We start from the raw sequence: 13,706 nt of genomic DNA, 5'->3' as shown, positions 1-13,706 counted from the left end.
GGCGCGCAAATTGCTTAAAGAAAATCGCTTATTTGGAACCGTAACTAGAATGATGCATCAATTCTTCTGAAAATTTGCATGTCCTCGTTTTTTGAACGCTCTTTTTGTTTTGTCCCAAAAATGGGTAAATCCAATTCTAGGGGAGGATACAGGGAAGTTTACCCTTCTGATGGCCCTTAATTTACGTTTCTTATGAGAAATTTAGCAACATCATCTAGTAAGCCATGAAAAAATCTAAAATTTTTGTCTTTGCGTTTTCCATAGAATTAAGCATTTTCGAGAAAACTGCTAATAAGCGGAAGGGGAGCATTATTAAGCCCGATTAAACTATCCAATTAGAAAAAAACGAAGTGCGCTGTGACTGCTTTAATTTTTGTCAAATCAAATTAGTTTGATCGAAAAAATCCAAAAAACAATAATTTTAGATTTTTTTATGGCTTATTAGGTGGTGTTTTAGATTTTTAAATTTCTTATTGGATACATAAGGTATGGGTCACCATAAGGGTAAGCCCCATGAATCCTTAAAACTGCCTAAAACTGGGTTTACAGCATTTTCGGGACGGAAATTGTTAAGAGGACCCAAAATAATGGGGACTTGCAAATTTTTGAAGACAGATTTGACACATAACTGTAGCTCCTGTTCCAAATAATCGATTTTCTTTAAGCAAATTTCCCGAGCTATAACTCTAAGGGGGTACATTTTAGGACACATGTTTCTAGGAAAAAATTTTATGATAACTCCAACAATACGCTCATAAAATATTTGCACCGAATTTTGTAACACCCCGTATTAGGTATTACAGAATATGGGAAATCTGAAAATCAAGTAAAATATACGAGTAGCTATTGAACACGTTAAATTAGTGTCTATGTTCTGTCGAGAAGAAGAAAAAGACAGAGTGGCGGACTGTAAAAAACGTGAACAAATTCACTAGGTGTCAGTTACAGGGATTATAGAATGTGCAACAATAGAGTGTTTGTGTGAAAATCAAAAGAAAATTGTTACTTTTTTACACGTGATGTTACTGCTCTTTTAAAAAAAAATTAACAAATTTCCAAAATTACCAATTTTGGATCGGAAAATGTCAAAAGGACCTAGAAAAATAAGAATTTTCGGAAAAGAGGAAATTGGGGAAAAAGAGTCTTCCAACAATACGCTGTGAAAATATTCGCTTTCCAGACCGGCTTAAGAGGAACAGGGGACAAAAACTTTTTGAAAGGGAAGTGAAAAAGCTATTAATGGACTTGGACCCGTAAAGCTTGAGGGAATATTACGATTTAAGCATCTAATACTAGCAGTGCAAACTTTTGTTTAACGATATTTCACTTGTATTACTTCTGTAAACAATATGAAATAAATGATTTAATAATAATATTATTATTATTATTCACTTGACTTAATGTTACTGCAGGTGCTTTTTTGGAAATCACTAATAATTTCTGTTTTTCGGTTGTAAGTATTTATATTGTCTTTATTTACGTTGTATGATTTACATTGTAAGAATGTAAATCAGGCTTAAGTACGTAGCAACATTATACATGAAATATATAAGTCTGGCAACACCAGATCTACTCTGCGCATGTCAACAGTATCCCCACCATGTTTTGTCAAACCGAAACTGAGCGAAAGCTTGAGAGGGAAAAACAAATCAGTTTGAGAGATAGTTTATTCGAGGAGAGGTTTGCGAAAATGAAAGCCAGTTTTAAAGTTGGTTCTCTTGTCTGGTAAGCAAAACTGTATACAAAATTTGGAAACTGGGCTTTACTATGTTATTAAATATATAAATTTTGTTGTATTTTTGTAGGACGCGAATGAAAAATTGTCCGGTTTGGCCAGCGCGGGTAAGTAAAAAAAACGCCCAATTACTATTTTGAAAGGATTGTTTTTTAATTTAATTTTTGATTACAGTAGTTTTTAAATCTATTAACAATTTTCGCCAGGTCTAATCTTTTGAAACAACTTAGTGAAAATGCCCTGCTTTTTGTTTTGAAGTACACAACCTCAACATTTGTTTACATTTCAGTGTTTACTGTGAAATCATAAACCTGATATTTATCATTAACTTTTAGATTGAGCCTCAACCTGATCCACCAAAAAAAGGACAATCCTATGTTTACTTTTTTGGAGCCAAAATAGAAGAGCAATAGTAAGTAAAATAACATAATGTTTATGGTGATTGCCCATTCCTTAGAAAGGTTAGTAAAGGCTTTAGTTCTTCTAAAATTGCCTTAATGAGGCTTCCAGTTTGCCAGGGCCTTAACTTTCTTATTTTACATATTACAGTAGGTTACATTTTTGCTTATTTTGATAGGAAATAACATTCTAACAATAATGGTACCTTCTTCTACTTTGACCTCCTCAACTCCTTGAGCATCCAGCCAAGAATTTTTTAAAATGATCTGTATAAAAAAAAATTTCTTTTTTAAAAATTTATTTTAAACTGCTTCTCAAGCAAAGTTTTATATCTATATAGCTATAATCAAGCAAAAATACTGTTACATGCTCTAAATATAGGCTCCAAACTCCTACAAACAGCAGATTGCAGAAGAGGCATGGCATTAAACCTTCAAAGCAATAACTGCTGAGTGAAACCCCTGTCAGAGTATACACCATTCAACCTAAAACTTATATATTTGTAGAATTTTTGTTGAAATGATTTAAGCCTGTATATGCAATTTGTAATCAGGAAACCATAATAGAGATGTCTACAGTAAGTGTGATTTTACTAAGGAGTAATAAATTCAAACATATTTATTGTCAAACAGGAATCTAATAATCATAAATAAAAACATAACTTATAGTTATGTTCAAGAAAAAACTACTAGAGATAATTATATTAGCTAAATAGGTGTACAATATTATTTGACAATAATTTTTTTAAATAAAGAGAATGCCTAACTAACAATGTGATTAGTATAATTTGGATACCAGAGTGGAGCCGCATAAAGTAATCATGATTTTATTAGGGAATGAAATAAAATGATTTTACTTGTTATTTTAGGGAAGTTACATCAGACTTCCCTAATATAACAAGTAATGTCATAGTCCCCTAATGTAACTCTTATAATAAAACCAAGAGATTTTAAAGGTGATTTTATGATCTTTGTTACAGTTTATTTTCGCCAGATACATAAAGAATAAGAAAATAAAATGAATCTAAAATGTTAGCGAAAGCATAGCTCGATTATAGAACTTTAAGAGGCAATTTCTAAGTTATTCTGGTGCTAAAATTAATAAAATAAACAGTTATCATTGCAGTATTAATTCTATTTTTGATATCAATAATTTTCAACCCTTATGATGAAACTCAAATTATTGATCATAACATTAATTTTTTCTAATTGTTTTTTTTTCACTAATGTCCGAAGTCATATCCTAGCCAATAAGATCCCAGCTCATTCTCCTATATCCCTTCTAAAACCATTTCTGGTGCGACAATCTTTGACCTCTAGTAGTCTTGAAGAACAAGTCTTTGAAGAAGGTTGTTTCTTGGTATTTTTGCCGATTTTACTTCAATGAAAAGTTGAAAACTCACCTTTTGGGTATTTTAGTTTGTGGATACTAAATGCCATACTGCAATAGTGCAGGATTATAAGTGGTGTAGTTAAATCCCAACTTTTTCAAGGTTCTTTGTTTAAGTGTCCAGTTTTGTGTTCCCGAGAAAAGGCCAATTACATTGGTAAGTCCTAATATTTTGATTTGGCATCTTGGTTTATGATAATCTACATATTACACATGTATTTTTATATAAGTAGACTCACGCATACTGTTAAGTTAAACCATCAATGCTTATATTTTGGAGCCAGGTTTGATCAATGTGAACATTTAGTGAATCATGCAGTCAGTAAAACAACCTAACCAGTAAACCAAAGTCCTATCAACATTCATTAGCTTTACTGTAGTATATTAGACTAAGTACTAACCTCAAAATTACATTGTTATCACTCTCATTATTAGATTTTACTACCACACCGTTGTTTTGAATAGTTTCATAATAACTAGGTGCATATTAGTTATTTTATTGAAATAGACCGTATAGATCTTGTAAGCTGGATAAATAGGCCTATTTCGAAAGTACTCACGCGAACTTTTAGCCCCAAACAAAATAATATAAGATTTTAGTCTTGATATAGACACTATATTTAGGAAGGGCAACATAACTTGTTTTTAAAATAATAAGTTTGATTATTAACTTTTCTTTTAATATAGATTCACTTAAAACTGTCTGTTCTTCCTTGTGAGATTTTCTTTCAGGTTTATAGGTATAGTGCTTTTAGTAATTTCCTGTTTTCTTGGTCATCGGGATTTTCTTATCCATCTGGGATAAAACAAGTGGTGCTTATATTTTATTTAACTCTTGTTGAATCCACCCCACTCTACCAAAGTGGTTAGTGCTAGTCGGCTTCCCTTTGAGAAGATCCCCTGAGCTGTCTCTATAGTCTATAGTAAGTCTCCCTCCTCCCATTGGTTCCCTTGTACCCACTTTCTAAACCTCACTCCCCATATCTTTACTCTCCTTTTTCCTTCCTGTTATTACCCATCCCTCCATTCAAATTTCATTTAATCCAAGTATAATTAAAGCAATATTAAAGTAATAAATTTTTATTGATTAATTATAATTATTAATTCTTTATTTTTTTTATTTAAATTTTTTTATTTAACATCTTATCTATATGTTTGAAAAAATTACGCTTCTTGTCAATAGTGACACCCAAATCACGAACATAATCACAGAAAGAATTGTACCATTTAATATATTTTCGAAGGCAATTTCATTTTTCAGCAAAGAAATGGACATCTTTTTAAACTTTTCAATAGGAAGCTTATTAGTCTTGCTCCAGGTGTGGAATTAATTAATATGATTAAATTAATTTTGGAGAAGCAAATACCATACCAATTAGTTACAATGCAAAACAGGTTTAGGTCGTCAGCAAACAGAAGACTATTGCTTAAAATGTTCAGATATGAGATATGTCATTGATAAAAATGGAAAACAAAAAAGAAGCATAACCTAAACCCATTATACTCTACAAACTGGTGTCTATATGCCAGATAGGAAGCAAAAAATTGTACAAGATGAGCAAGAAGTCCATGGTCCATCTTATGAAAAGGCTTTGGTGAAATCCATGTAAATTATGTCTAGTTGACATTATTGATAGCCTTATATGCAGTCTAAAGAAATGATGTTAAGTTAGTTACTGTTGATCTGGACTAAAAGAAATCTTGCTGGATTGGTAAAATTAAATCTTTTACTTATTGGTGAAAGAAAATATCTCAAAGACTGGATAACTCTGATAGTATGGAAATTCGATGATAGTTTTGCACCATATTATTTCTTTCGATTTAAACATGGACAAATTTGGCAAATTTCCAATCTTTAGGAAAGGTGCTTGTACAAAGATAAGTTAAAGATAGTCCAGAGAGGCTTTGCAAATGCAGGGGCACAATCATGCAACAGATAAGATGGCACACCATCAAAAGAAGAAGTTTATTTTTAAGAATTTAGCACCTCATCAAATCAGTATTACTCATAAAAGTATTAAACAAATTTTTATCAAAATGTCTAAAATTTTGAAAAGAAAAGTATAAATGAGTTTAGGTTTATGTATATTGAGGCTTAAATTCAAGAAAGAATAAACAAGCCTATGGTCTATTACATCATATATTTCCACTGTTCCCGACCTAATGATCTGCATACCTCAATCCACACATATAACATCAATTCGACTTTCAGACAATTCACATACTGGAGTTGCTTCGTCAATCACCTGGACTAAGTTGTGGGTTTCTAAGATTGATTTAAAAAATAATTTTTCGCGACTAGTCTCTAAGAGTAGATTTACATTAATATCTGCTGTTAAGATAATATAGCCATACATGTGGCGCAATGTGTCAACAGCCCCTATCTGTCTATAACTGCAAGGAGGCCTGTATAGAATACCCAGCAAACAGTGCAGCTGCTTCACCCTAACAGCCAACCACAAATGTTCCATCAAAAAAAGTCATGTCGACAGTTGTACAAGATAGGCCGTTAGCAATATAAGTCACAGTCCACCGCCACGCGACAAGCGGTCTTTACGAAATGGCTGATAACCCGGTATACTTATCATATTGTCTGGGTAAACCTTGGGTATCTACGTTTCAGTTACTGCATACATGTGATATTTCTTGACATCGACCAATTCTCTAACATCACTGAAGGAAGGGATAAGAGACCGAATATTAACATGAGAAATACTAAAATGCTGAGACTGAATTTCAGTTGGTGTATGTCTTGATATCTTTACATTTTTATCTTTTACATTGCTTATGTTGGTGCATCTAAAAGAAGAAAGACGAGAAGCAAGAGAAGAAAAGGACTTTGAGGTGAGGAAGTTTGATTAACCGTAGAGATATTACCTGAGCATGGAATAATTGTGTTATTATGATCACTTACTTGGCAAGAAAACGTCATCATCATCCAAAATGACATTAAGTGGTGCCGAAGATTTATTGGTGGTGCAACCAGATAAAAAATTAGTGATATTGGTGTTAATAAAATTTTAATTTTAAGCAAACATTCTGTGATTTGAGCACATAGGGCATTAGGTTAAATAATGGCTTGAAAATTGTTGTTAATACATGTGGGATATAATGATCCTATTCTTGAATCTATAACTTGTTATTAAAACGTTTTTTTTTTTGTTTTTTACTTGCATGATTGTGACGTACACTGAGATCCTCACTCCACTCAGTGTTCCTCACTCATTTCCATATATATAGTCCTGGCCCTCAAGAAGCAATTAGTAGATGTAGCTGGTGCCAAGCCAGTTGCTCTTAGAGATTCAGAGAGACAAAGCCCAGGAGTAGGCTGTTTGTTATTTAAAACTGCCTGTTGGTCCTATGTTTCCTTGTTGGTGATGTCGCATAGACGTTGATTTGTCGTTTTTTAATAGGGCAACCTGGTTCAAGTATGAGTGATTATAAACCTCCAGCAGGCAGATAGTTGACACCATATTTCTGTTTAACTTGTTTAAATTAGCAAATTCCTTTTTGAAGTTTAGTATTATATCTTATATTACATGTTTTGTCTTAAATCGAAGGCTTCTTTGGTTTTCTGTTTGAGTGAGTCTACCAATTTCTTCTCATTCTCCCCTATTTCGTTTTCTAAATGAATAGTCAACTGTCTCTGTCTGTACATGCCTCTTTCAAGTTTTTGATTTCAAATGTCAAAATATGCTTTAATGTCAAAACAAAATATGCATTGTTGTTAACAAACTTAAGAAATACAGCTAAAAATAGCCAGTCTTAAAAAAAACACAGGTAAAACCATCACCAGAGTGAAGGGTCATAAGATATATGTTATAAAAAATTTTAGTTCCATAAAACAATAAAATTATAGTGTTATACTAAAAAAATAAAACATGAATACATTGAAATACAGATTATAAAATTGAATTTGAAAAATGTGAATTGCAAACCTGTTTAATAATTTGTATTAAAATATTTCAGAAAAATATTCTGTGAGGCTATAGTAGCCCTTTTTTAATAAAAAAGCTTTGGTAGAGCGCCTAAATTCCAAGCTGTTGTTACTTTGGCATATGGATAAGGGTAGATGATTGAACATTTTCTTTCCATTATACACCACTGATTTTTTTACTTGTTCAGACTGGGGGATTGGCAATCTGATATAAGAGGCATGCCGGGTACTATAACCTATATTTTCCACATTTAGCTGACCCAAGGGTTCACCATTAGGTTTTTTAAAAATCAGGCAGACTTTCCAAAATAAAAATACAGTACAAAGTAAGAATTTTGTGTCTAACAAATAAGGGATAACAAGTCTCTCGAGGACCGACCCTAAATAAACATCTAATAGCCCTCTTTTGCAACATAAATACCTTGTTAAAGACATACTGAGAACATGGTCCCCAAAAACAAATACCGTAACAAAGATGGGATTCAACTAAAGAAAAATATGAAGCTCTAGCCACTGAGCTGTTTAAATTATTCACAATGACCCGAAGAGCTATGTAGTTATACTATATTATAGATACTATATTATTACTTAAAAAGACATCATTTTTCAATTTTAAAATATTTGTTTTAGAAATATTAAAGAACAGCTTATTAACATCATACCATCTTTTTACTTTACATAAATCCTCCAGAATATTTGCCTCAAGCTGCTCACAATTCTTATTTTGCTACAGAATGGGGGTATCATCTGCAAAGATGGTAAAATGGCCATTTATTGAAATATTAGGCAAATCATTAACATAGATTAAGAATAAGAGAGGTCCCAAAACGGATCCTTAAGGGATACCTATGCTAGTCTTCATTTCATTGGAGCTTTGGCCCTGAATGTTAACAGTATGCGTTCCTCCCATCAAATATGAGTGAAACCACTCCTAAGACCATTCCCTTGAATCCATAAGCAATTTACTCAACAGTATACCTTGGCTGATGCAGTCAAAGGCTTTAGACAAGTCACAGAAAACTGCAGCAGCACATTACCATTGTCTAGTCCAAGATATATATATATTTCCAAAAAATTGAAAATAGAATCAGTCGTGCTTAGAGATGCCTGAAAGCCAAACTGCTGTATACTTATAAGGTTGTGCATATTTAAAAATGAAAGGACCCTATTTTTAATAAGTTTTTCCACAATTTTTGACAAAGTTGGTAGAAGAGATATTGGTCGAAAGCTTGAAGGATTATTTGCACCTCCATCTTTGTATAAAGAAATAACACAAGCTTTTTTCAAACAAGAAGGGAAGGTACCTGTTAAAAATGAAGAATTAATTATTTTGGCCTCTTTAAACCTCCAAAGCTGTGCCTGGGAGAGTTAACAGCACTCTCAATAAGATATCATCATGCCCAGAAGAATTTTTATTTTTAATTTGTCTAATTCCTAAATTTCTAATGATGAAACCGGCGCAGAAAAGAAAGCATCTGAAACAGACAAATGATCCAAGTATTTCCGAAAAATCCACATGATGTCCAATATTGCAGTAGAACTCATTTATCTGGCTAGCATCAAGGATTGAAGTCTGAGATGATAAGTTAGTTTTGCTCTTAATTTGTTGACTATTCTCCAGGACTCCTTTGATCTATTTTTTTAATTTAAAATACTCTGTTGACAGTAATTATATATGGCAGATTTTATGACTTTCCTATAAAATTTTCTGATATTTATTATAAGATGATATAAACTGGACATTTTGAGAGAAATACTTTTTTATTTAATGTACTGCCTTCATATTTTTACAGGATGTTTTTATACCTCTTGTAATCCAAGGTATATTTTCTTTATTTTTCATGACATATTCATGTTATGGGAAAAGAATCATTAAATAATACACATAGAGTATTGTGAAATTCCTGAAGTGGATCATCGAAGCTTAGAGCATTTTCCCAATGGGTCATATAAATTTAACTGAATCTTTCAAAATTTCTTTTGGAAAATTAAGTGATTTGAGAAATATAAATAGTTCATCAATTTTGGGTCGTACAGACTGAATGTTTAAAAGAGCTATGGTGGGATTTCTATTAGCTTCTGTAATAAAAATTTTCTTTATTCAAATCTTTTGAAGTTTTTTGAGGTGAGTCCACTACTATGGCGCTATCAAAAATAATTGGATTAATGCAGTTTATAGACCTTAGTTTGATTTTGTGTATGTTAGTGAAAGACATTGTCACATAAAAAGATAAAAGTTGACATGCTGAGACTGCAGTGTGAAGAAATCGATGTTCCCTAAACACATTCAGAATCATTTTAACAGACAATCTTGAGTTTAGTACAAATGAACTTATAAAACTAATTATTTTAGAATACTTATTCTTATTGTTAAAATATATAGAATAACATTCATAAATCTGCCAATTGATAGTAAACTTTTTTAGCCCAGTATAAGTAGGCAATGTAACATTTAAATCTAAGCATAAAATAAAATTATCTACAGATGAAAAGTTAACAACTGAAGGGAATACCTGGTCACATAAATGTTGAAATGTAGACCCAGAATGGATATATCCAGACACATGATGAGTTGAGGCCAGAAGATTTCCAAGTTTAGTAGAAAGTCTTCTGTTTCTTTCTGAAGACTTTTTATTGTTCCCAATTGATTAGCAATCTCATTCTCTAGTAAAGATCTCTCAAGCTCAAAATCGACCAGTTTCTGTTGAAGAGCAGTTATTTCCCTGGTTTTTTTCTCCAAAACCTTAATTAGATTTCTAGGAGTTTTGACTCAATTTGCTCACAAAGATTGGCCATGTCAGCATCTTTATCAATGAGAGCATATATATCTTCTTCATCTTTAACCTGCAATTGTGACTTTAATTTAAAAGTATGTTTCTCAGCCTCTAGTTTTATTATTACATCCATTTGAATCCTCCCATTATCAAGTTGAGTGAAACAGGATGTAGAAAAAAGAAAATATTTAAAAAACAAAAGTTAGGAAAAAAAGGAATAAAAGCTACAAATTATTTATTTATTTATAAACCCAATTACAACTCTGTTAAACTTTTTAATTCACAACAGTAATACATAATATAGGTAATATACAGAAATATAGAAAATCATTAAGTAATAATAATTAATAATATCTAATCTAAGCTTACTAAAACTTGACGCAGGAATTTGTTATAAGTTTTAAAAAGGTCAATATCATGATGTTGGTTTGCTAATTGTTTTAGTGAGGAATTATGTCAGATTTTTATATTCAAAATCTTTTCTTGTATTTTTTGAGGCAGATATTTCAATTTTTTTATTATCAAATTCTAAAATATTCTGCTAATTTTTTTTTCTATTGAAAGCATCGTTGTCACTGGCATAATTTTGAAAATTTGGTAGGTTTCAGAAAAACATTCCTTTAATTTTTTTTATTACAAATTAAATAAAATAATTTAAAGCATAAGATCAAATTTATAAAATAGTATAAACATATTCCTACTTATTGCATTTCTTTAAAATTTTAACATCATTTTTGTTTCTTCTTGAGTGCATGGAAGATTTTAAGAAATCTTCAACTATCTGCAATAAATTAAAGATTTTTCCCTGTTCCTCTCCAAAATATGTTTCCAGTTATTAGGATTTTTTTTAATTCCAATAAAATCATTTTATTTTATACTTTCACACGACACTTGACATCATCTTAATTCCTTCTTTGACTGCCTGGAAGATATTTTAAGAAATCTTCTAGTGCCTGAAATAAATAAAAAAATTTTCCCTCAGAATATATTCCCATTAGCATTTCACAAGTTCAGATTTTTTCTTTATTAATAAATGCATAAGCGTTTAATTCAGAACGTTGTCATTTATCTACGTGTTCATTATTTTCATTGTTAGATTGTTGAAATAATAAATCAATTTTATGATGTCAAATTTCCTGTATGTGTTTTTCAAAATTTATTACATACCTACTTGTGAATATGCACAATCTGCATTTCTTGACCGAACTTGATTATAAAATATTTCGACTTGTGTTATATGATGAAGGGCTTCTAAGAGGACTTCTAATTTAATAGTATTCGTTATTGATATTATTTATTGCGGAGATACTTAAAATTACTTTCCGATAAATCTCCGTGCACGGGGATGCGGCTGCCAGCTTAGGATTGGATAGGAGGTTAATTATGTAGGTTACGAGGGAAATTTAATAGTTAGTTACCTGTTTATTTTTAGTGATTTTAATAATATATAGGACGTTTATTAAACAAATGTAAAATACAATTTTAATTCAATATTAATCTCGATATTAATACACATTTTACCATAAATTTACCGTAATAAACGTTCATAAGTATTGTCGAAAAAGCAAAAATCATTTTGCTTTTTGTGTGACACTTTCCTACACTTTTTCACTTCAATATAAGTCTTTGGGTATATAATTTAATATTTGTTTTCTTTTTGGTTCACAAAACTGTTTAAATCCTCTCGCGATAGTACCCTCAGTAACCAGTCTGACACTTTTCTTTTAAAACTAATAAAACTTTCACAACATTTAATATCATCAGGGATTTTATTATATAGTCTTGGAGTTAGGTATAGCCAGCTTCTCTGTCCGCACATTTTTTTGCATTTTGGAATAATAACTTTATTTGAAGACCTTAAATTATAGTTTGTTTCGTTAGAAACTAAACTTTCTTGAGGTTTCTTAAACGATCTTAAGAGCATTCTATAACAGAAAAGCTGTCTAATATCCATGACACCACTTATGCCATATAACGTATCCGATGGAAAAAGAACTATTTTTGTTAAATACAATTTTAAGTGCCCATTTTTGAGTTATTTCTAAACCTGTAACATGTGACTTTAGCACTCCTCCCCAACCAATTTTTCCATAGATCAAATGTTACTGCACTAATGAAAAATATAGAGTTTTTAATTGATTCGTTGACAGGAAGTCTTTCAAATAGTTTAAGTTTGGCATGACACATCTAATCTTTTGAACAACATATTTGATGTGATGGTCCCATCGGAGGTTGTTGTCTATAATAATTCCCAAATATTTTATAGTCTTTGTCGCAGGTATTGCTTGATTATCCACTATTATGCCTTGACAGTTTATTGTTTTATCATTGGGAGAGAATAATATGCATTTGGTTTTTTCAAGATTTACAGTTAATAAGTTAAAATCAAACCATTTTTTAACTAGCGAAAAATCCCTTTCTGCTTGAATTTTTAATTCCTCCCGTTTCTCCCTTAAACAAAATAGCAGTATCATCAGCAAATGATATAGTTTTACCATTAATGTTTAGTTTAAGTAAGCCATTTATATACAAAACAAACAGTAGTGGTCCCAAAACAGTCCCCTGAGGAACGCCACAGGTTATCGACCCAGCCTCACTCATTACTCCACCGATTTTTGTATATTGTATCACATAAGTAGCTCTTTATGATATCAAATATTTTTCCTCTAAGGCCATATCTTTTGATTTTTTCTAAGAGTAAGGAGTGCGATACTGTATCGCACGCCTTGGCCAGATCAACAAAGATACACAATGTCGGGCTGCTTTCATCAAGATTTTTATATATTTGTGATGTGAGCCCAGCAATTGCATCCTCCGTCGATCTACCCTCCATGAACCCATACTGATTCTCGGATATTAATTTGTATTTTTTTAAGAATTTCATGATTTTACTTTTTAGCACTTTTTCAAAAATGTTTGCTATGTTTGTTAACAGCGAAATTGGTCTGTAGTTTATAATATCCAGTCTACTTCCAGATTTTAGCAAAGGAGAAATAATACCTATTTTTAATGGTTTTGGAAAATATCCCTTTTTTATACATTTATTTATTAAAAATGCTAATGGGTATGAGATTTGACTGTCTATTAATTTTAAGATTTCAGTACGTATACCATCAAAACCGGGGGATTTTTTTGTCTTTAATTTTTTTATAATCTTTAATATTTCTTGTTCAGTAACAAAATTAAGAAACATATTGTTTGCTATTTCAGGTTCGTTGTCAATAAAATTTTTAGGTTTTTTAATTTTTTTGGCATAGTTTTCCCCTACTGAGCAATAGTGTTTATGAAATACGTCGGCTATTTTTTTTATCAGATATAATTTTATTTTTTGATTTTATTTTTTCAATTTCCTGATTTTTTTGGTTTTTGTTACAACTTTTATTGACTGAATCCCATAGGCATTTGGTGTTTTGTTGGTTACTTAGTAATTTTTCAAAATATTGTTTTTTTGAGGCGGCGATCGATTTTGCAA

At 31.2% G+C, this 13,706-nt stretch overlaps 1 protein-coding gene across 1 annotated transcript in view; it reads left to right on the top strand.

Moving 5' to 3' along the window:
* The first annotated feature begins 1,591 nt into the window (after nucleotides 1–1,591).
* LOC126744357 (cytokine-like nuclear factor N-PAC) overlaps nucleotides 1,592–13,706 on the top strand; it is a 127,327-nt gene continuing 115,212 nt past the window's right edge. The window contains exons 1-3 of the mRNA XM_050451731.1: nucleotides 1,592–1,725; nucleotides 1,806–1,842; nucleotides 2,071–2,147. Of these exons, the coding sequence (XP_050307688.1) occupies nucleotides 1,601–1,725; nucleotides 1,806–1,842; nucleotides 2,071–2,147 (239 nt within the window). The 5' untranslated portion in view covers nucleotides 1,592–1,600. The remainder of the gene's footprint in view (nucleotides 1,726–1,805; nucleotides 1,843–2,070; nucleotides 2,148–13,706) is intronic.

Source organism: Anthonomus grandis, chromosome 14 (genome assembly GCF_022605725.1).
Source record: "Anthonomus grandis grandis chromosome 14, icAntGran1.3, whole genome shotgun sequence".
Lineage (NCBI taxonomy): Eukaryota > Metazoa > Arthropoda > Insecta > Coleoptera > Curculionidae > Anthonomus > Anthonomus grandis.
The sequence above is the reverse complement of the archived record's forward strand: the minus strand, read 5'-3'. Positions and strand labels throughout refer to the sequence as shown.